Here is a 1,165-nt window from a genome sequence, read left to right as displayed (position 1 = left end):
TGCTTAATTCAAATATTGTTTTGTCGCAGTATGCTTTGTGATAAGTATCCATACCCTGCTCGAGAATACATTATGCATTATTAACCGCTTTAAACATGAATATACTTGAAATAAAATATCAACGCATACATAATTAAACGCCTAAGACGGAACGGTGTCAAAGATTTATTTCAGTAGAAAATCTAGTAATATATAAGGCTGAAATTAAGACGGCTGAAATTGAGGGAATATTTTAACACGTACACAAAGAAAAAATACATTACTGTAACTGGTCGGGTGATTGTAACTTTCTACATCATGGATTCCGTTTCTCAGAAAGAGAAATACTTTGAACATGGGTCGAAATTTGATATTATTCTGCAAATGGAGGATTACATTCAATACAGTTATTTAAAGGAGATCATCGTACTCTGCTTAAATTCAGATCTTTTAGTATCTAGTAATTTTTCTGATGACGCAAAACAACTGGCAAATCATTACTTAAGCAATTTTGAAGAAAATGATGTTGGCGTTTATTCGGAGACCATTGGCGATGATTTCATAAGAAAAGATGTCACAAATTATATTTTAGAGCGAGATGATGGCTTGGATCTAGAAGCAGATGAAGAGGTTCTCATTGACAATAATGAATGTTCATTATTGATTAATATCTTAGAATTTTTGATAGGTGCTCATATGAATAGTGGTTATGGCATTCTAATTCCGTATCCCTCATCACCTATTATTAGGGAAGCAGTTGAAATATGTGGGTTTTTGCCTGTCCCCTATTATTTGACAGAAGCAGCAGATCACTGGACAATTGAGGAAGAAGCACTTGTGAAAGCTCTAGAAGGATCTGATTGCAAGATAAATTGTATGATTTTGGAGAATCCTGGATATCCAACAGGTCATCTTTCTTCGGAAAAAGAACTGGAGATATTTTTCCGTGTGGCCAAAAATCATGGCATTGTGCTTATAGCAATAGAAAATTTACAAATGGATGTTCATAGGAAAAACAACTTTTTATCATCCACGAAAGCACTCATACAAATGGGTGAAATTTACAAATCTGTGCAATTAATGTCCTTGTTTTCGTCAGCTAGAAGTCCACAGGGTGACAAAGGTATGCACATAAGTTTCATTGATAGCTTCCGAATGGATAAGTTGACCTCAAAATTCGGCAACC

The 1,165-nt window shown here is 34.6% G+C and overlaps 1 protein-coding gene across 1 annotated transcript in view; it reads left to right on the top strand.

Annotated features, from left to right (window-relative positions):
- The first annotated feature begins 297 nt into the window (after nucleotides 1-297).
- LOC106868954 (alanine aminotransferase 1) overlaps nucleotides 298-1,165 on the top strand; it is a 1,329-nt gene continuing 461 nt past the window's right edge. Inside the window, exon 1 of the mRNA XM_014914428.3 lies at nucleotides 298-1,165. This exon is cut by the window's right edge and continues 461 nt beyond it. Coding sequence (XP_014769914.2) covers nucleotides 298-1,165 — 868 coding nt within the window.

This window comes from Octopus bimaculoides, chromosome 3 (assembly GCF_046866305.1).
Source record: "Octopus bimaculoides isolate indiv1 chromosome 3, ASM4686630v1, whole genome shotgun sequence".
Lineage (NCBI taxonomy): Eukaryota > Metazoa > Mollusca > Cephalopoda > Octopoda > Octopodidae > Octopus > Octopus bimaculoides.
Note: the sequence above shows the minus strand (reverse complement) of the source record. Positions and strands in the feature narration are given on the sequence as shown.